Below are 22196 nucleotides of genomic sequence, written 5' to 3' on the forward strand. Positions count from 1 at the left end.
GTATAAATTTGAAGTGTAATTACACTATATAGTTTTAATATGATGGGTATATTTTACTGGAGTGATACAAGGACAAAGTTGAGGATGAGAGGAAGCATCAGTTGAGCCACAGATACCCTGGGGGTCAGAAATATGAAAAGCTAATGGGGACTTTCTGAGAAAAGAGGAAATAAGAAATAAAATAATACGGGGGCAGGAGACAAAAGCTGCAAAAGCTCATAATTAAAGAATAAGGAGTTTCAGGTAGTAAAGATACAGAATGGAAAGGATCTGTAAGGAGGGCTTACAGCAAAAGTTAGAATTATAAGATTTCAATAGCAAAAACCTAGGAAGCACCATCTGAGTTGATATTTATAGTAACCACATTTTTTTTTTTTTTTTTGACAGGCAGAGTGGACAGTGAGAGAGAGAGACAGAGAAAAAGGTCTTCCTTTGCCGTTGGTTCACCCTCCAATGGCCGCCGCGGCCAGCGCGCTGCGGCCGGCGCACCGCGCTGATCCGAAGCCAGGAGCCAGGAGCCAGGTGCTTTTCCTGGTCTCCCATGGGGTGCAGAGCCCAAGCACCTGGGCCATCCTCCACTGCACTCCCTGGCCACAGCAGAGAGCTGGCCTGGAAGAGGGGCAAAGGGACAGAATCCGGTGCCCTGACTGGGACTAGAACCCGGTGTGCCAGCGCCGCTAGGCGGAGGATTAGCCTAGTGAGCCGCGGCGCCGGCCAGTAACCACATTTTTAAAAAGAAGCCCAAAGGGCCCTAACTGGAACGGATTTTAGTTGTCCAGGGAGCAAAGGTACCAATGACTATAAGAAAGGTTAGATCTAGCTTTAGGGGCTGGCGCTGTGGTGCAGTAGGTTAATCCTTCACCCGTGCTGCTGGCATGCCATAGGGGCACCAGTTTGAGTCCTGGCTGCTCCTCTTCCGATCCAGCTCTCTGCTATGGCCTGGGAAAGCAGTAGAAGATGGCCCAAGTCCTTGGGCCCCTGTACCCACGTGGGAGATCCAGAAGAAGCTCCTGGCTTCGGATTGGCACAGCTCTGGCCGTTGTGGCCATTTGGGGAGTGAACCAGCGAATGGAAGACCTTTCTTTCTGTCTCTCCCTCTCACTGCCTGTAACTCTACCTCTTAAATAAATAAAATTGGGTATTATGAAAGACAAAGAATGCAAGGCAAATGACAAAAAGTAATACCATTTATTGCCACAATTTCAAGATTGATTGCATGGAAGAAAATAGCTATCTAAGATGTGTACAATCCTTTCTTAAAAAAATATTTATTTATTTACTTGTAAGGCAGTTACATAGATGGTAGGGGTGGGAGTGGGGGAGACAGCTTTCTTCTGCTGGTTCACTCCCTAAATGGCTGCAGTAGCAGGGCTGGGCCAGGTCAAAGCCAGGAGCCAGAACTACATCCAGGTCTCCCACATGGTGGTAGAGGCCCCAAATCCAGTGCTCTCCCAGGTGCATTAGCAGGAAGCTGGATCAGAAGCAAAAAAGCTAGGACTTGAACCAATGCTCCTATATGGGAAGCCGGCACCAAGGGTGGCAGCTTAGCCCGCTCTACCACAAGGACAGCCTTCAATCTGTTTCTTGAATTCAATTAAGTTACCATTTTTTGAGTCACTGATCCTTGAAATCAGAGGTTCCCTATATTACATGCAAAGTTAGGAAAGTCAAATAGTGTATAAATGGACTAGTAAAGCATTCAGTATTTTGTGCTACATGAGTGCCTCTACTAAAATCAAATACTAGAGGTTTATTTTTGTATGTAATAATCATATAAAATGTTAATGGTAGCCTTCATTATTTCATTTTCCACACTTTTTCTGTTTCTTGGTACACTATATGTGGCAATAGTTCAATACAAAAAAATGCAGGATTTAATGTGTCCTTGATTAACAGCTGCTCATGAAGATAATAATTCCAGTCACTGGCTTAGAAAGCAAGATTCTGAGATTACTGCTGGGCCTAAGCCTCTGACTTGTCAACCAAAAACGTTACTTCCTCTTTAGTATAAAGAATTACAGAAGTATAGTTAAACAGATGTCTATGAGGGTTTATTAGCAGGCGTACGATATGGTGGGTGAGCAGAGATACTGATATTTTCTTTGCCAGTGACCAAAATATTTACAAATTTCATAAAAATAGAAAGAACTTTCTAAAAAATTAATAAGATCTGTTTCACAGATTACCAACTCAACCAGAACACTGAATAGTAGAAATGACAAAAGATTTGTTTCTATAGTTGATAAAAAATTTATATCAGGGCATTCAAGTAAAGTTATTTTCTGTGTTCTGATTTAATGAATCATGTGAGTTGTATCTGGTTGGGTGACACAGATTCTGGCTCACTGAAGCCTACTCTAATGCTTCCCAGCACAGCCTTCCTTGGGACAGTGAAGCCAGAATAACATGTCAGACTGAAGTAAGATCAAAGAAAGAGAAAGCAGGGCTGGCAATACTATGAGGTTGACTCTTAACATATCTTGCCCTGTGATTGTCTGGGAAGTTTGCAATGTCCTATGGGCTTTGATGACCTAACAAGGACCAAGAAGCAACAGTAATGCAATAATGACTGGTCCTCCAAAGGTTTTTGCAATTCAAGCTGAAAAACACTACATTTATTAAATGGTTTAACCCTATTGAAAAATAGCCTTAGAAACCACTAGTGGTTTCTTAAAAGGTGGTTGAGTAGTAAATGTTTTATATACACTTGTTCAGTAAGCATCTATTTTAGGCCTTTAAATTTGTTAGATTTTAAAGTATATATTAATTTGGAAAACAAAGCTTATCTGATGCTATTAATGATAAAATATATTGAAAAATGAAAAGCACTGAACATGTAAAAATGTAGATGTAAAATAACGAAGCACATCAATACATTAATAATAAAATAGACTGTTAAAAATGAAACTAAAGGAAAATATCTCTTTCAAAAGATAACAACAAGCCGGCGCCGTGGCTCAATAGGCTAATCCTCCACCTTGCGGCGCCAGCACACCGGGTTCTAGTCCCGGTCGGGGCGCCGGATTCTGTCCCGGTTGCCCCTCTTCCAGGCCAGCTCTCTGCTATGGCCAGGGAGTGCAGTGGAGGATGGCCCAGGTGCTTGGGCCCTGCACCCCATGGGAGACCAGGAAAAAGCACCTGGATCCTGGCTCCTGCCATCGGATCAGCGCGGTGCGCCGGCTGCAGCGGCGGCCATTGGAGGGTGAACCAACGGCAAGGGAAGACCTTTCTCTCTCTGTCTCTCTCTCTCACTGTCCACTCTGCCTATCAAAAAAAAAAAATAAAAAAAAAATAAAAAAAATAAAAAAAAAAAGAGCCATCATTTAAAAAAAAAAAAAAAAAGATAACAACAAATAGTATTTGTGACAAACAAGGTCCTCAGAAAAAACAAAGCTGGTAAAACATATAAAGAAATGATTAAAGCTTATCAAAATAAAACATTTTTACATGAAAATTTTTTAGATATACAGGAAAGAAAAATAAGCACAAAATAGACATATGACATTTTCCAAAAGAGAAGTTGCTTACAAAATCAGTGAACAGCTTTGTTTTTCTCTAATCAAAATCATTTATATTTAGCATTTAGAGTTAAAATCTTAAAGAATACTTACAATGACAGCAACACCATAGCAATTAAAGTCCATTCTGCGGGTTTGTGTATAATATTTCTATTTGTTAATCTGGAAGATAGTAAGATAAAATTAACTAAGTACTGCTACATTTAAATAAGTAAACCTTCTATTTCTGGATAAAATGATATTTATGACAATTTGTGTCTAAGAAGAACTTTTTTTTTTTTAAATTATTTATTTATTTGAAAGTCAGAGTTATACAGAGACGAGAGGCAGAGAGAGAGACAGAGAGACGTCTTCCATCTGCTGGTTCACTTCCCAATTGTCTGCAATGGCCAGAGCTGTGCTGATCCAAAGCCAGGAGCCAGGAGCCTCTTCTGGGTCTCCCACGTGGGTGCAGGGGTCCATGGACTTGGGCCATCTTCTACTGCTTTCCCAGGCCATAGCAGAAAGTTGGATTGGAAGTGGAGCAGCCAGGACTTGAACCGGTGCCCATATGGGATGTTGGCACTGAGGTGGTGGCTTTACCCATTACGCCACAGCGCCACCCCCTAAGAAGTACTTTCTAAATACTTGCTATATTTGATAAGAGTCAATATCTGACAATGATCATTTCAAAAGGAAGCTTTCAGTCCTATTTTATATATATAACAGTACGGTTAGACAAGATGGGGGTATAGTGGGAAACTAAATTTAAGGTTTTTCAAAACACATATACATATCCTGTGACAACATCCTCTATGCTTTCCCCTAAGCAAATATTTTATTAAATCTAACAAAGTACGCAATTTCTGACTCTAATCTTACTTAATCTTTTGTACTCTTCTACCTGGTGCTAGGTTGGCACAGGTAATTATGGGATGTCATAATCCATATCTTATAGAATGTGAGTTGGCTTAATCATAAAAATAAGTCCTTAGTAAAGAGTACTTGTTTTTTTAAAAATTTGAAGTAAATTCTGTAACTTAGCTGTTCATGGCGAAAGAAATTCTATCATCTTAATTCCTCAAAAAGTGTTTAGAAAGATCACTCTGTATTAAACAAGTGATAATACCAAGGTTGGTGAGGACAGGAAGAAACAGTTGATGTAAACAATAAACAATCTGGAATAACTAACAAAGTGGACAATGCATTATGAGTAGTCTAAATGTGTGTTTTCTCATGTTCTCACGTATGTATAAGGAAATGTGTATGAAAGTTGTTCATGTAACACTGCTTGTTATGGGGTAAATTGCGGCACAGTATACTGAATGAACTGGATTTACAAATTTTGCTGATTATAATTTGAAATGAAAGAAAGCAAATATGGTATGGTATTATAAAACAGTGTTTTAAATAAAGATTTATTTATTTGAAAGGCAGTTCAAAAGAGAGAGAGAGAGACAGACAGACAGACAGGCACCTTCTATCTTCCACAACTGCCAGGGTTGGCCAGGCTCAAGCCAGGAGCCAAGAGCTCCATCAAGGCATCAGGGTCCCCCATATGGGTGAAGAAGTGGAGCAGCCAGCCGGCACCGCGGCTCACTAGGCTAATCCTCCACCTAGTGGCGCCGGCACACCGGGTTCTAGTCCCGGTCGGGGCGCCGGATTCTGTCCCGGTTGCCCCTCTTCCAGGCCAGCTCTCTGCTGTGGCCAGGGAGTGCAGTGGAGGATGGCCCAGGTGCTTGGGCCCTGCACCCCATGGGAGACCAGGAAAAGCACCTGGCTCCTGGCTCCTGGCTCCTGCCATCGGATCAGCGCGCTGCGCCGGCCGCAGCGCGCTGGCCGCGGCGGCCATTGGAGGGTGAACCAACGGCAAAGGAAGACCTTTCTCTCTGTCTCTCTCTCTCACTGTCCACTCTGCCTGTCAAAATAAAAAATAAAAAAAAAAAAAAAAAAAAAGAAGTGGAGCAGCCAAGACTCAAACGGGCACTCATATGAGATGTTGGCATTACAGGTGGAGGCTTAACCTACTGCACCACGATGCTGGCCCTAGAAAGATTGTTTACAGACACATACATATGTAATGAAAGTATAAAAACAAATTCTGGAAGGTTACATGTTCACTTCACAGTGTCAGCTGTTTGAGGAGGAAAGCAGAGAGGGGATAATGGGGACTGTCTTCGTCTTCCTCCTCTGCATTAGCTATTCCACCTGTCTAAAAGCTATCTTCTGTCAGATAAATTTACTTACATCATCTTTGCAATAAGGTCTGTCCAGCACAACCTATCAAAAAGTGCAATTTGAGGTGAGTATTGTGGCACAGTGGGTTAGGCCACTGCTCGGGATGCCTGCATCCCATACTGGAGTGCTTGGTTTGATTCCTGGCTACTTTGTATTTTTTTTTTTTTTTTTGTAAATTTTTTATTTATTTATTTTTCTATTTTTTGAAAGGCAGAGTGGACAGTGAGAGAGAGAGACAGAGAGAAAGGTCTTCCTTTGCCGTTGGTTCACCCTCCAATGGCCGCCGCGGCCAGCACTTGGGCCATCCTCCACTGCACTCCCTGGCCACAGCAGAGAGCTGGCCTGGAAGAGGGGCAACCGGGACAGAATCCGGCACCCCGACCGGGACTAGAACCTGGTGTGCCGGCGCCGCTAGGCGGAGGATTAGCCTAGTGAGCCGCGGCGCCGGCCCGTAATTCCATTTTTATGAAGTTTCTGAAGTACCCTACACGTATTATATTTTCCAAAATTACCACCTCTGTTACAATATCAGCTCCATGACAGAAGGGGTTTTTTGGTCTATTTTGTTCACTATTGTACCTGTAGTAACTAAACTCACCAAAAAGTTCAAAGAAAGTTTAAGGATGCAAGAAAAAAGAACAAAACCAAAACAGTATTTTCTTTCCCTTGTATTCAAATCTCCCAAAGGTAAGACAGATTTAAGATTTCATGAATTCATTTACTCATTCAGCAAAAACTGTACTGAGTGCTTGCTACAACCATTGTTCCAGGCACTCTTGGGTTTTGCTTTTACTTCAAAGTACTTCTAGTAACAGAACAGCAAGTTTATTGTTTTCATGTCTTCCCTTTGCTGAGCCAACAGACTGTCCAGCATTGATGCTAAATGAATACGTTTATTATTGTCTGGGTGATAATTAAAAAGTGAAGATAGTAATATTTGTTAGAAAATGATTAAAATCCACATTTATAAAATACAATAATTGCAACTGATTTAGAAAGATATCTTGATTAATCATTGATGAAATTTTAAAAGGGTATTTGTGTCAAGTACTATTTTAATTAAAGTCTGATTTAGAAAAAATGTCTTGATTCAACACTGATAATAAGTGTGAATCATTACTGAACAGCTTCTGATGGCACCTATTTTATACTATTACCGGTAACTCAATGTAACATTCTGGATAACAGACTGAAGCAATTCAGTGGAAAGGACATTTCTATTCACTGGGGAAAGATTCTCCAAACAACTGAAAGGCTGCTCTATGTTCGGGTCCTAAAACAGGCTGTCAACTCTGGCTGCACATTAGAACCACCCAGGGGGCTTTTAACAAATACTAAAGTCTGAGTTCAATCTTAACCAATGAAACTCAACCTCTAGGGGCGGAGCCAGGCATCTGTAGTTCTTAAAAGCTCCCCAGGTAATCCTGATGCACAACTGGCTTCAGAATCATTGTTCTACAAGTTCCTATTATTGATTATCATTTCAAAGAGAAGGATATGGTTATTCAAGTCAACTCCTTCCCGCTGTCAGTATCGATTGAAAAAACTTCTCAACACTAGTCACTGTCATCAATATGGCACTTTTTCAGAAGCTTCACTTGTTAGCTCTAGCAATAGAAACATACCTGCTAAAGTTGTCTGTCAGAATCTGAAGACCCCAAATCAGTTATCCTATAAGCAACTGGCATTTTTCTAAAAGGCAGCAAAAGCAATTCAAGCTATTTTTATTAAGGTTCTGGACTTTCACTTGCAAGTATTAAGGAGTAAAGATTTTCAGGGGCTGGCAGTGTGGCACAGCAGTAAAGCCACCACCTTTGACACTGGCATACCATATGGGCTGTGGTTCAAGTCCTGGATGCTCCACTTCTGATCCAGCTCCCTGCTAATGGCCTGGGAAAAGCAGTGGAAGATGGCCCAGGTGTTTGGTTCCCCGCCACCCATGTGGGAGCCCCCAATAAAGCTCCTGGATTTAGCCCTGGCCATTGCAGCTATCTGGGGAATGAAATCAGTGGATGGCAGATCTCTTTGTTGCTGTCTTGCTGTAACTCTTTCAAATAAGTAAACTAATTTAAAAATTTTTCAAAAATAATTTAATATCAAATTCTGATTTTTGGAACAGGTACTAATATCATCTCTTACCATCATAATGCTTATTTTCTCCAAATTTTTAGTAACTTAAAAACATTTATAAAAGTACAATGAGTATAAAATACTTTTTATTTTTTTATTTTTTTTATTTTTTTGACAAGCAGAGTGGACAGTGAGAGAGAGAGACAGAGAGAAAGGTCTTCCTTTGCCGTTAGTTCACCCTCCAACGGCCGGCGCGGCCGACGCGCTGCGGCCGGCGCACCGCGCTGATCCGATGGCAGGAGCCAGGAGCCAGGTGCTTTTCCTGGTCTCCCATGGGGTGCAGGGCCCAAGCACCTGGGCCATCCTCCACTGCACTCCCTGGCCACAGCAGAGAGCTGGCCTGGAAGAGGGGCAACCGGGACAGAATCCGGTGCCCCGACCGGGACTAGAACCCGGTGTGCCGGCGCCGCTAGGCGGAGGATTAGCCTAGTGAGCCACGGCGCTGGCCAATGAGTATAAAATAAATCCCCAAATGTTCATCCCAACTTTTGACAGTTATCAATGTGGCCAACTATGTTTCATCCACACAACCCCTTTTGAAAACCACTCATAAGCTGGGTAATTCTGAAGCAAATCTCAGAAATCATATCTTTTTATCCAGTCTTTGTTTTACTTTCACGTAAATAATGCAGAAAGTAACTGGAAGGGACTTACAATTCCATAACAGGAACAAGAGAGGTATTAAAGTATTCTGTGGATCTAAGAGGAAAAGGACCTCTGAAAGTCTCACATTTGCAGTGTATAAGCCACCTCTTACAGGACTGACAGCATGCCTATTGTCTTAGTTAGCTTTGGTGTCACAAGAAGGCTGCTTCACAACAGAACCTTCTTAAAAAAAAAAAAAAGATTTATTTATTTATTTGAAAGTCAGAGTTACACAGAAAGAGGAAGACACTCCCATAATAGCTAAAAAAAAAAAAAAAAAAAAAAAAATTCAAATACCTTGGAACAAATTTAACCAAGAACGTCAAAGATCTCTATGATGAGAATTACAAAACATTAAAGAAAGAAATAGAAGATACAAAAAAATGGAAAAATCTTCTGTGTTCATGGATTGGAAGAATCAATATCATCAAAATGTCCATTCTTCTGAAAGCAATTTACACAGATTCAATGTAACACCAACCAAAATACCAAAGACATTCTTCTCAGATCTAGAAAAAATGATGCTGAAATTCATATGGAGGCAGAGGAGACCTCGAATAGCTAAAGCCATATCATACAACAAAAACAAAGCCAGAGGCATCACAATACCAGATTTCGAGACATTCTACAAGGTAGTTATAATCAAAACAGCCTGGTACTGATACAAATATAGGTAGATAGACCAATGGAACAGAACAGAAATGCCAGAAATCAATCCAAGCATCTACAACCAACTTATATTTGACCAAGGAGCTAAAACCAATCCCTGGAGCAAGGACAGTCTCTTCAACAAATGGTGCTAGGAAAACTGGATTTCCACATGCAGAAGTATGAAGCAGGATGCTTACCTTATACCTTAAACAAAAATCCATTCAAAATGGATTAAAGACCTAAATCTATGAGCTGATACCATCAAATTATTAGAAAGCAGTGGGGAAACCCTGCAAGACATTGGCACAGGCAAAGAATTCTTGGAAAAGACCCAGAGGCACAGACAATCAAATCCACAATTAACAAATGGGATTACATCAAAGTGAGAAGTTTCTGTACTGCAAAAGAAACACTCAGGAAAGTGATGAGGCAACTGACAGAATAGGAAAAATTATTTGCAAGCCATGCAACCAATAAAAGATTAATAACCAGAATCTACAAAGAGATCAATAAACTCCACAACAAAACAAACACCCATTTAAGAGATGGGCCAAGGACTTAAACAGACATTTTTCAAAAGAGGAAATCCAAATGACCAACACACACATGAAAAAATGCTCAGGATTATTAGTTGTCAGGGAGATGCAAGTCAAACCCACAATGAAGTTTCACCTCACCCCAATTAGAGTGGCCTTCATACAGAAATCAACAAACAACAAATGCTGGCGAGGATATGGGGAAAAAGGTACCCTAATCCACTATTGGTGGGAATGTAAACTGGTAAAGCCAATATGAAGACTGTATGGAGAAACTTCAAATATCTGAATACAGACCTACCCTATGACCCAGCCATCCCACTCCTGGGAATTTACTCAAGGAAAATGAAATCAGTAAACAAAAGTTATGTGCACCTCCATGTTTATTACAGCTCAGTTCACAATATCTAAGACATGGAACCAACCTAAATGCCTGTCAATTGAAGACTGGATACAGAAATTATGGCATATGTACACTCTGGAATACTACACAGCATAAAAAAATGAAATCTGTTCATTTGCAACAAAGTGGATGAATCTGGAAAACATCATACTTGGTGATATAAGCCAGTCCCAAAGGGACAAATACCACATGTTCTCCCTGATCCGTGATAACAGAGCACCTAAAAGTAAATCTGTAGAAGTACAATTGACACTTTGAGAAGGGATGACTTTAGCTGCCCTTGTCTTGACTGCTGAGGAATAGTTTCATTTTGTTTTTTCATTTTTTTTCTTCATACTATTTGTTTAATTCTTTACTTAACACAGAGTTAATCAAATGTGTATAAAGTCAATTAAAATAGATCTCAGTAAAAAATAAGAGTTGGGAATAAGAGAGGGAAGAGAAAGTTTTTAACTGTAAAGCAGTATTGTTCTGCATACATTCCTAAGGACCTACTTCTAAGGGTATAGTTTAAAAACTTGTCATGGGACTCCAAATCCCATTAAGCTGGATGGTAAAAATGCCATCTTAAGTGTTAAAGTGTTCATATTAAATGTAAAGTGAACATATAGATAGGATTAAATGTTAAAGTGATCATATAAATAGTATCAAGTATCTGGTAATAATAATAGATAGAATTAAAAAGGAGAGAATGTTCCAACATGGGAAGCAGCTCACACATCAGACACATAGAATGACAATTGCTTTAAGTAAAACTCTGACCTCAGAATCCACCCTTAAGGCTTCCTGGTCTGGCTGAAAAGCCTGTTAGAGCATTTCAGGCATGGAAAGCCAAGATATTGTGGCAAAAAGTGTTCTACATGAAGGATCTCTGTGAGTGAGACCCCAGTGGAAAGAAGTGCTCATCAAAGAAGGATGTACTTTTCTCTGAAGGGAGGCAAGAACTTCCACTTTGCTTATGGCCTTGTCCAAATACTGACCAAGTTTGTGGATTCAAAAGGCTTTCATAGCCTAGGCAGCTCATGTCAAGAGCCTCGGGTAGTCACTGACATCATACATAAGAGTATTAGTTGTTAAATTAACAACAGGAGTCACTATGCACTAACTCCCCATGCAGAACCTCTGTCCTCAATGAGTTGTATTATGAGAATTAACTGTAAAACTAGTTCTCAAACAGCTTTTTTTTTGGTGTGGTGCGTGTGTGTGCAAATTGTTGACATCTTTACTTAGTACAGAGTCAGTCTTCTGTATACAAAGTTAATTGAAAATGAATCTTAATGGAGAATGGGACAGGCAAGGGGAGAGGAAAGAGGAGGAGGGCTGGGAGTGTGGGTGGGAAGGCAGGTATGGTGAGAAGAATGATTATATTCCTAAAGTTATACTTATGAAATTTGTATTCCTTAAAAATAAATATAAAAAATTTTAAAATTTATAAAAAATTTATTCGAAAGTTAAGAGTTACACAGAGAGAGGAAGACACACCTACACAGAGAGAGGGAGAGAGAAAGAGACTGAGAGAGAGAGAGATCTTCCAACTGCTGGTTCATTCCCCAAAAGGCCACATCAGCTAGGGGTGGGCCAGGCTGAATCCAGGAGACAGGAGCTTCTTCTGGATCTTCCACATAGGTGTAGGGGCCCAAGCACTTGAGCCATCTTCTGCTGCTTTCCCAGGAGCATTATCAGGGAACTGGATTGGAAGTGTAGCAGCCAGGTCTCAAACCGGTGCCCATATGGGATGCCAGCGTTGTAAGCAGCAGTTTTACCCACTATAAGGCGGCCCCATAACAGAACCCTGTTAAGTGAAGTTCTTACTTGGAGTCTGGAGAGGAGATAAATGAAATGACCTTAAAATATATATATGTATTTTTGGGGCCAGCACTGTGGCACAGCAGGCACAGCTACCACCTGCAATGCTGGTACCCAAAATGGGTGCTAGTTCCTATCCTGGCTGCTCCCCTTCCTATCAAGCTCCTGGCTAATGGCCTGGGTAAACAGCAGAAGGTGGTCCAAGTGTTTGGGCCCCTGAAACCCATGTGGGACACCCGCATAAAACTCCTGCCTCCCAGCTTTGGCCTGGACCAGTGCTGGCTGTTGCAGCCATCTGGGGAGTGAACCAGTGGATGGAAGACATCTTGCTGTGTCTCCCTCTCTCTATGTAACTCTTTCAAAATAAATCAATCTTAACACACAAGACTGATTTGTATCTTTGAGACTAATGATACAGAGAAAATCAATGGTAGATTTCTTACAAAATCTTTCTGTACCAATTCCATCAGGCCCACTGCCTCAAGTTCACCTGATGGAAAGGTCTGGGTCCAGGTTTCTGGCATGGTGAGATCACTAGTTCTCAATTTGATGGCTCCTTCCAAGTACACTCAACATACTACCAGATGCTCCATTTTTTACATATGTGAGGGTCAGATCAGTGTTTGGACTGCTGGTATAGCAAGGCTACCATTTCAGAGAATGTGAGACATGATACACTGCAAATGACTAAGTATTTTTCACATCTGTCTTAATGTCATTTCCTTACAGGGAGGACTGTCCCAGAGGATACAATAATGTTTTCCCCAATTCAAAGGCTAATTCCCTGTTGTAAGCTTCCGTTAATTCCCTATATTGCCCTTTTGTAAACTTTATCATACTTGTATTTTTCTAGATTTATTGAGGTATAATTGGCAAATAAAAATTACATGTTTTGGGAGAGGCGCTGCTGTGTAGTGGGTAAAGCCATCGCCTATGGGCGCCCTATGGATGCCGGTTCAAGACCTGGCTGCTCCACTTTCAATCCAGCTCTCTGCTATGGCCTGGGAAAGTAGTAGAAGATGGCACAAGTCCTTGGGCCCCTGCAGCCACATGGGAGACCCAGAAGAAGCTCCTGGCTCCTGGATCAGCCCAGCTCCGGCCATTGCGGTTGTTTAGGGAGTGAACCACGGTATGAAAGACTTCTCTCTCTGCCTCTCTGTAACTCTGCCTTTCAAATAAAATAAATAAATCTTTAAAATAAAAAAAGAAAACACCTTATTGAAAAACTATTTTTCTGAATTACTCTCAAGCATACAAAAAAAGCTATTGATGATGAGGCCAGCATTTTGGTACAGTGGTTAAAACCACCACTTGCAACACTGGCATCCCCATATGAGCACTTGTTTGGGTCCCAGCTGCTCTGCTTCTGATCAGGCTCCCTAATGTGCAGGGGAAAGCAGCAGAAGATGTCCCAAGTACCTGGCCACCAACTACCCACGTGGGAGAACAGGATGAAGTTCCAGGCTCCTGGCTTTAGCCTGGCTTAACCTCAGATGTTGTAGCCATTTGGGGAGAGTCAACCAGTGGTTGCACAATCTCTGTCTCTTCCCCTCTCCCTCTGCCACTCTGCCTTTCAAATAAGTAAATAATTCTTTTTTAAAAAATCACTTTAAAAAAGAATTATTTACTTATTTGAAAGGCAGAGTGACAGGCAGTGGCAGAGGCAGAGAGAGAGATAGAGAGAGCAGGAGCCAGGAGATTCTTCTGGTTCTCCCATGTGGGTGCAAGGGCCCAAGGACTTCTGCCATCTTCTACTGCTTTCCCAGGCCATCGCAGAGAGCTGGATGAAAGTGGAGCAGCCGGGACTCGAACTGGTGCTCGTATGGAATGCTGGCACTGCAGGTGGCTGCTTTACCTGCTACGCCACAGCACCAGCCCACATGGTGTTGTTTTTGTTTGTTTGTTTGTTTGTTTTTTTGACAGGCAGAGTGGACAGTGAGAGAGAGAGACAGAGAGAAAGGTCTTCCTTTGCCGTTGGTTCACCCTCCCATGGCCACCACGGCCGGCGCGCTGCGGCCGGCGCACCGCGCTGATCCGATGGCAGGTGCCAGGTGCTTCTCCTGGTCTCCCATGCGGGCGCAGGGCCCAAGCACTTGGGCCATCCTCCACTGCACTCCCTGGCCACTGCAGAGAGCTGGCCTGGAAGAGGGGCAACCAGACAGAATCCGGCACCCCGACCGGGACTAGAACCCAGTGTGCTGGCACCGCAAGGTGGAGGATTAGCCTAGTGAGCCGCGGCGCCGGCTGTTTTTTAAAGATTTATTTTATTGCTAATCCTCTGCCTGCGGCGCTGGCACCCTGGATTCTAGTCCCGGTTGGGGCACCGGATTCTGTCCCGGTTTCCTCTTCCAGTCCAGCTCTCTGCTGTGGCCCGGGAGTGCAGTGGAGGATGGCCCAAGAGCTTGGGTTCCTGCACCCGCATGGGAGACTGGGAGGAAGCACCTGGCTCCTGGCTTCAGATCGGCGCAGCGCCGGCCGTAGCGGCCATTAGGGGAGTGAACCAGTGGAAGGAAGACCTTTCTCTCAGTCTCTCTCTCTCACTGTCTAACTCTGCCTGGCAAAAAATAAAAAAAAAAAAGAAAAAGAAAAAAGATTTATTTTATTTATTTGAAAGACAGAGTTACAGAGAGAGGTAGAGACAGAGAGAGAGGGAGGCCTTCCACTCGCTGGTTCACTCCCCAGAGGGCCACAATGGCCAGAGCTTTGCTGATCCAAAGCCAGGAGCCAGGAGCTTCTTCTGGGTCTCCCATGTTGGTGTAGGGGCCCAAGGACTTGGGCCATCTTCTCTTGCTTTCCCAGGCCATAGTAGAAAGCTGGATTAGAAGAGGAGCAGCTGAGATTAGAACCGGTGCCCATATGGGATGCCGGCACTTCAGGCCAGGGCTTGACCCTACTGTGCCACAGTGCCAACCCCCCCATGGTGTTTTTAAATATGCTTGAACATGATTGCTTAGGTATTACCAGTATATAGTATACTGTCTACAAGAAAAATCTAATAGCTGACAAGTGTCAAGAAATTGTTCCTGTACTATAATTTTTAAACTTTAAAATATCTACTACTGTTGACAACAATAAAGTATAACAACAATAATTACATTCTTGGGTGAAATGATTCTTCTACCCTTGAAGTTACTCTGTTGGTGCTATCTGGCATTGGCACATATTGATCTTAATATCTGGTCATCGATATTTGACCAAAATTTGTATTTGCCACATCTCTGCTAATGAGGTATTTAGAGATCTCTCTCTGTTTCTTGGTAGAGAATCTAGACTTACCCTGGCTGAATATTTTTAGCTTAATAGTTTTAAATCCCAACTGTTCCACTTCATAATTGATATAAATCAGCTATTCTCCCTTTCCTTGTAGATATTAGCTCTTCACGTCTATTTCACACAATTCAATATAAATCACTCACTCTGTTGTACTGTTCACTGTACTTAAGTTATCTTCTCACAGAAGACTTCTTCCTTGAGGGTGGGCACTACATTTTTTTTGTGTGGCCTATAATGTCTTGCCTAGGGATGACCATTTGATTTATATCTACTATTTCACAATATCTACAATGGTACTGGCTTTGTGTCACAGATAAAATGTTATATTCAAATTTAAGATATTGAAGGCAAGTCACTTTCTTTGTGACTTAGTCTATTTATGATTCTGCAAAACAAGCAATAACGTCAAAACAACTTACAAGGAAAACTGTAATTACCACTTACCTGAAAGTTCGGACAAGGTTTTTAAGTTGTGTATAAATATCTGCTAATGTAATCTGAAGAGGACCCAGAAGTGCAGGCAATCTGAAAGTTAAAAAAAAAAATCACACATAAATATATGGTTTATGTATACAAAAACTTTTGTTTTTGCCTGGGTCTGGGTTTTCCATAGGCAATAACAGCATTTAAATGGAAGCAAGCAATCATGATTTGAATCAAATAGTTAAGCTTGATTATGACTGATAAGAAATCATAAGGAAGTATTTCATAGTAACCAACACTTCAATTTGTAGGTTATGTCTGAGTGTGAAACACTGAAATGGAAAATCATTTTGGCTGCTGTCTATACTCTTTTTTTGTTAGTTTTGCTTTCTTGTTTAATTTCAAATTTTAGATGAAGATGAAAAGAACCCAAGTTCAGAGGAACTGCCCTCAAAATGGTCCTGGGGGTATGGTATATTACTCTCTGTAGAATCATCTTGGTGGAAGTGAAGATTAGTGCGATACTTTTAAAGAGCAATTTGACAACATATATTAACGTATTAAATGTGGCTACCTTTTGACCCAGTAGTTTTACTGTGAAAAAAAATTTATCCTAAGGAAATAATCAGATAAACATAAGAAAGATACTTATTGTCGAAATATTTTTATTATGAAAAATTGGAAACAAATGTATATCAATGGATGGTTGGTTAAACAAATTACGATATATCCACTCAGTAAACTGTAATAAAATCTTTAAAGTGATGTGAATCTATTTTTCAAAATGTGAAAACCTATGATAAATGTTAAGTGAAAAAATATGTATAATACTGTCCTTTTAATAAAAATATATATAATGCTTTTGTATGTCATATTACGTATCAAACATAATCTATTCCTAGGTTTGTTTTTATAAGAGAGGGAGCCAAAGGGAATGAATATACAGATAACATATATATCACGCACATGTCATGGATAAATATCAAAATATTAATAGTAGTTACTGTAGTGTGGTGAGATTACAAGTGATACTCACTTCCTTCTTTGTATCATTTTAGTACTGACTAAATCTTCTCCAATAAGTATGTATTACCTTATTTAAGAAAAATTTCTTGGGGCCAGTGCTATGGTGTAGAAGGTTAAGCCTCTACCTGCAGTGCTGGCATCCCTCATGGACGCCAGTTCTAGTCCTGGCCGTTCCACTTCTGATCCAGCTCCCTGCCAATGTGCCTGAGAAAGCTGCTGAAAATGTTCCAAGTGCCTGGGCTCCTGCCACCTATGTGGGAGACCCAGAGGAAGCTCCTGGCCAGTTCAAACCATTACAGGCATTTGGGGAGTAAACCAGTGTATGGAAGATCTCTATCTGTATCTCTGCCTTTCAAATAAATAAATAAATCTTAGGAAAAAAATTTCTTACTACTGAAGATTTAAACATGTTTCAATAGAGAAAGAATAGTAATAATAACCCACAGATGTATTTTCAGAGTCAACCTCCCTGTATTGTGCTACATTTGCTTCATTTTTCTTTCCTTTCATTTTGTTACAGTAATATTTTAAAGTAAAGTAAAATAAATTCCTGAGTTCATGTCATTTGACCCCCTATTTCCATTTGTATACTAACTACGTAGGCATTTCCCTGTATAACCAAATTAACAATAGATTAACAATAGTTCCTTAATATCATCTAATACCCAGTACATACTTAATTTCCTCAAATTATTTTTAAAACCCTTTTTCTCTACACATTTGGCTATTCATGTCAGAAGTCAAAAAAGGTCTTATTTTTACAACCAACCAACCAAAAAACCCATGCCACATATTTTGTTTTGTTTTCACTGGTCTTAATGCTTATTTTTCTTTTTTTTTCTATTTTATGCTTCCTTTTCTCTATGTTCTCCTATCACATATCAAATTCAGTTCTTGTGTCATTATCAACAATTTGGTCATCTACCACGATTCCTTTCAGTATCCTCTATTTTAGCCAAAAAGGAGGAAGAGAATTACATCAATGAAATACCTAAATGGTCTTAAATTTAAAATTGATATTTTCATTAGCTAAAAAGTATAGAAAATTATTTCCACATAATTCCTTATCTACCAAGTACATTCCACTATAAACAATCCATCCCAATTTACAAAACCTTTGTAATTAAAGTCAAGGCTGGTATCTTCTAGACCAATGAATCAGATAGGTGGTGAGTTATACTGTTTTCTAAATTACTATTTAACAGAAACAAATGTACAGTCAGGAAAACCAGATAGAAAGGCAACACTAGTAACAGATTTATTATCTACAAAGAACTTGACATACAGAGCCACTCAATAAATACTAAATGCTTATTTACAAAGCCAACCAAAAAGGATTTTAAGTGTTTAGAACAACACTTCAAGTGTTTTAAAGTAAAACCATCAAACTTCCCATTATATCAATAAGTAATTTTGTTATACTTCGACTGTTCAAAATATTATAGCTTCCAGAAAATGCTTTTCTTAAACTGTCACAATATCAAAATTTGTACATATTTACAACTCCTTAATCAATGAGTGACATATTTTTCTTTGTTTTCTGCTGTCTAAAAAAGCAAAGGAAGGTTGAAATGTTCTTGATAGCCCTCACACCTTTGGACAACTGATTTCTAAGCTCCTTTTACAGGGAAACCAAGATAGCAATTTAAAAATGTCTTTTATGACTGGGTTAATTTAAAGAACAATAATTTCCACCACAAGAAGCTTAAAGCTAAAGTGCAAAGTTGAGCTGAACAGAAACTCAAGTTGCTGAGTGTGAAAATGGTTCCATGAATACATATGCAGAATAAGTTAACAGACTGTTAAAACTGTAACAACTCTTATTCACACACGAAACTAAGGTGACACATTTACCACAAATCAGTATTTAAGTAGGTCTAGCTTTGATATTTTTTCCCTGACTTCACCGGATTATTAAGTAGGAGTGTGGTAGTTTGTTTTTCTACTCATATAATCTCAACTTTCCTCTTTATGGTGTGCAATTTGTTCTCTACAAACATAATTTCCTGGATAGAATACCTTACAAATCTAAAGTTCTCAAGTAAAGAAATTCATGTAAACTTTTTACATTATTGTTTAAAATGTCCAAAATTCAAGAATAAAATTTATAAATTATGAACTCATTAACAGCAAGTTAACTGAGAAATATTACAAAATTGGAATATTATATACTTACACTTTACTCAATTTTTCAAGCACGATGCGTTTTCTGATCTGGTTCTGGGAACTTGAGTCTACCAGTGGAAAGGTGGGATCATGCTGAATCAAATTTTTAAACAAAATAAAACATAATAAATTTACATTCCTTGGTAAGTATAAAAATAAGCATTAAATATAGTTTACATCTTATTACAGTAGGAAAACACTAGATTTGAGAAGGATATGATTTAGATTTCATTATCAGCTCAGTCATTAGGCTGATGTGAACTTGCTTGAATCATTTGCCCTCTTTGGAGAGTTGGTTTCCTCATCTGTAATACTATGATATTAATAACTCCTTTATTAAGTATACAAAAGGATTCTGCAAATTGCTAACTGCTATACAACTGTAGATTTGAATATTAAAATTAAAAAAACTTTTATAACTATATTATGGGAAGTTCTGCTTCCAGAAATTTCAGACAAGACAATTCAAACACTCCCTCTGAGAACTGAAAGGGGGAAACACCGCCACATTTGTTCAAAAGCATCAGAGAGCTAACAGTAAAGATTTTGGGCTGACATTCTGCAGAAGGTAATTCTAGAGAGGAAATTGACTATTTCCAAAAGAGGCAATTTAGATACTGAGAACCTGAGCAGAGTTTTTCCAATACACATTAGAGCTCAGGGCATGCCCAGGAGGGAGAGGTGTGAGCAACACTTCCCAAGCTGATGACCAAGTCTTGTTTAGATCCACATTTCAGGAATAAGGATGAATAGAAAACAGACTGCATCTTACTGAATCCCACGTTCAAATCCTCTTAATTCCTGTTAGGTGATTTGAGACTGAAATCAATCATGTCAGGAGCAAATATAAATCCATTCCAGAGGAAGATACACCTGTCTTTTTCCTTCAAATCTAGGAGTAGCGAGGACTCACAAAGTAGACCATACTTGTACTTCTGAACACAGTTCCTTTATTAAACTTTCCTCAAGTTACTAAATTATCATCTTTTATGATGAGACCATGTCAAATTTCTAGATCATTCTCACTCATTCTGAAAATATGAGCAAAGCTGGCACTGTCATGTAGCAGGTTAGGCTACCATCTGCAACGCCAGCATCCTGTATGGGTACCAGTTCCAGGCTCAGCTGCTCTGCTTCCAATCTAGCTCCCTGCTAATGTGCCTGGGAAAGCAGTAGAAGATGATTCTCCCCTGCACCCATGTGGTAGACCTGGAGGAAGCTCCTAACTTTGGCCTAGCCCAGCCCTGGCCATTGTAGCCATTTAGGGAGTGAATCAGCAGATGGAAGACTGATTTCTCTATCTCTGTTTCTCTCTGTTTTACTTTTTTTTTTTTTTTCAACAGGCAGAGTGGACAGTGAGAGAGAGAGAGAGACAGAGAGAAAGGTCTTCCTTTTCCGTTGGTTCACTCCCCAATGGCTGCTGTGGCCTGCGCACCGCGCTGATCTGAAGCCAGGAGCCAGGTGCTTTTCCTGGTCTCTGGTCTCCCATGCGGGTGCAGGGCCCAAGCACTTGGGCCATCCTCCACTGCACTCCCGGGTCACAGCAGAGAGCTGGACAGGAAGAGAAGCAACCGGGAAAGAATCTGGTGCTCCAACTGGGACTAGAACACAGGTTGCCGGCGCCGCAGGTGGAGGATTAGCCTATTGAGCCACAGCACCAGCCTGTTTTATTCTTTCAAATAAATCTTAAAAAAAAAAAATGAGCAAAAATTCCAAGGTAAATATTGGAAGATGAAACTCAGTTTTACATAAAAAAGGCTTAATCATCTTGGATTTATTACAGAATGCAAGGTTGATTTAATAGTAAAAAATGTAACTGGATATCAACTCATGATAACTACTAGTAAATTAGAAATAAAGAGAAATTTCATAATCAGATAAAGTGGACCTAATAAAAACTTCAACACTCATCATAGTGATAAAGTAATTAAAGGTTTTCTCCTGAGATGCAGAATGAGACCAGGAAGCCCATTGTTCTGGAGGTCTAAACTAGTGGAATAAGGCAAGAAAAAGAAATACTGGCAATAAAGATTGAGGTAGAAATAAATAAAACTATCATTCATGTAAGATATGACTGCATATGTAGTAAATACAACAGAGCTTACAGATAAGTTACAATAATTTGATTACTATAAATTATGAAATTTGCAATTTAAGCTAGTTTAATGGCTTCAAAATCAATGTACAAATAGTTTGATTTTCTATATAAAGCTTAATATAGAAAACTTAATGATAGTATATAAAAACAAAATACCTAGGAAGAAATGCAAAGAAACACATTCAAGACCTCTACACCTAAAATTATGAAATATTATTGGGCACTATTAAAGCTGTCTTAAAGGGAAGGACATCCCATGTTCCCAGGTTGATATAAAGATTTTAGTTCTCAACATTCTAAAATATGCTGTAGTGATGATTTTCCAAATCTGTGAATATACTAAAAACCACTGAACTGAAAATTTTAAATAGGTGAATCACATGGTATATTATATCTCAAAAAAGCTATTATCAAAGAAATGGCATCCCCAGGGTCCTGCACACAGACTTGTGCAATCAATGTTTTTTGAGTGATGAACAGTAGTAATACTACATGGCTTTTAATGTTCAGATTCATAGAGTCTATTAATGGAATGGTTTGTACATACTTACCAGTTCTTTGTATGAGAACTGGCACTTCTAAAAGTGTGTTCTGTTTGGCAGTTAAATAACTCTCTTGCCAACTTTCTTTTTTCTTGTCATATATGTAACAAATTCATTCTTCACACTGTCTGAATTATTACCTTTTGAATTAATAGGGGCTCAATTAAGGAGGTTTAACTAAATTTCAGATAACAATATTCACTATTATGCTGCCCACGAACAGATTAAACTAGTCCCCAAGATTCAAAGGTTATAAATAGCTTTTGAGTTCTTCAAGTGAGAGACCTAAAAGAAAAGATGGTGCCACTACTGTAATTAGTCTTCAGGTACAAAACAAAACAACAAAAATCTGCAAAGGATGAATCAAAACCAGAAACTGTAAATGCCTTCTGGAGGAATTTATGGAGTGACGTCATGAATTATTTTAAAGGCTCCCAGATACTGAACAGAGAATTTAAGAAATCATTCATTCAATAAGACAAGTTGGTGGAAAAGGATTTGTTCAAATGCTTGATAAAGAAGTGGAAAAATATACTGAAAGCCATTAAGAAATGTTCACTTCCCAAATGCTGGCAATAGCCAGGGTTAGACCAGGCCAAAGCCAGGAGCCCAAACTCCATTTGGATCTCTCATGTGGGTGGCAGGGACCTAAGCACTTGAGACATCATTATCTTCTGCCTCCCAGGATCATTAGCAGGATGCTAGATCAGATGCAGAGGAGACTAGACCCAACTGGCACGCTGATACAGGATCAGAGCATCC

General features: G+C 39.8%; 1 protein-coding gene across 4 annotated transcripts in view; it reads right to left on the reverse strand.

Annotated features, from left to right (window-relative positions):
• RPAP2 (RNA polymerase II associated protein 2) overlaps nucleotides 1–22196 on the reverse strand; it is a 94565-nt gene that overhangs the window by 43326 nt on the left and 29043 nt on the right. For all 4 annotated transcript variants that reach the window (XM_017346087.3, XM_002715864.5, XM_070078038.1 and 1 more), the window contains exons 9-11: nucleotides 18805–18887; nucleotides 15624–15704; nucleotides 3612–3680 (exon numbers count right to left, since the gene is read on the reverse strand). In XM_017346087.3, coding sequence (XP_017201576.2) covers nucleotides 3612–3680; nucleotides 15624–15704; nucleotides 18805–18887 — 233 coding nt within the window. The remainder of the gene's footprint in view (nucleotides 1–3611; nucleotides 3681–15623; nucleotides 15705–18804; nucleotides 18888–22196) is intronic.

This window comes from Oryctolagus cuniculus, chromosome 7 (assembly GCF_964237555.1).
Source record: "Oryctolagus cuniculus chromosome 7, mOryCun1.1, whole genome shotgun sequence".
NCBI lineage: Eukaryota > Metazoa > Chordata > Mammalia > Lagomorpha > Leporidae > Oryctolagus > Oryctolagus cuniculus.